The 786-nt window shown below is 48.0% G+C and overlaps 1 protein-coding gene across 1 annotated transcript; it reads left to right on the plus strand.

The window, feature by feature from the left end:
* Positions 1-203: 203 nt before the first annotated feature.
* Positions 204-674, plus strand: BDR25DRAFT_179609 (uncharacterized protein; the record flags this gene model as incomplete). Its single annotated transcript, XM_033684202.1, has 1 exon — positions 204-674. A coding segment is annotated over one exon (471 nt), but the record flags the coding sequence as incomplete, so codon positions are not given.
* Positions 675-786: the final 112 nt, after the last annotated feature.

Genomic DNA, 786 nt, shown 5'->3' on the forward strand with positions numbered 1-786 from the left:
GATAGATCTACCTCCAAAGGTCAGTCGCGGAACAGCTATTTGTCTAGGAATACTGCAACCCAGAGCTCTCAGCAGATGAGGTGATGAAACTAGGAGACATACCAGTTGAGCCAACATATAGCGATCATCAATCAGGCGCCACCAAACCATCCAAAATGGATGCAAAAAACCTATCCGACTATACCGCTAACCACAATCAATAGGAGCGCAAAATCACAGAGTACAAAATCCTACGCAAATCTCTAGCTAAGGTGAGTGCAGAGATCTCTCGGACAATCGCACTACAGCACTACTTCCTGATTGAGGATCACAATAATGCATACAACAAACTCGTAGCGCTCAAACGTCAACTAGCACCAACCAGCTCCAATCGCCAACAGATACTTGTAGAGCAATACCAAGCTCTTCAAAAGAAACCACGCAAGGACTTTAACGCATGGCTGAGCGAATGGCTACAAACTGTTGGGCAGTGCAGAAGAGCAAATCTTCCAGATGTCCAGGGTACCCGCGCGCAAACCAACTTCCTTCGCACGATTAAGCCTCTAGCACCAGAGTTCGCAGCCAGCGCACTGCTCTATATTATAGAGAAAGAGGACTGTAATGATCTTGCATCAATTCCAAGCCTGGAAGACTACGTCTCTCGATACCGCACCTGGCACCGCACTATGAACCCTGTGGCAGCTTCTATAGGATCATTCGCTACCCTAGGCATTGCAGGGACAAACCAGAATCGGTCTAGGTTCAAACCTGGTGCGAAACCTCTCTGCATCTGCGGCAGCATCCATT

Source organism: Lindgomyces ingoldianus (genome assembly GCF_010093535.1).
Source record: "Lindgomyces ingoldianus strain ATCC 200398 unplaced genomic scaffold BDR25scaffold_2, whole genome shotgun sequence".
NCBI lineage: Eukaryota > Fungi > Ascomycota > Dothideomycetes > Pleosporales > Lindgomycetaceae > Lindgomyces > Lindgomyces ingoldianus.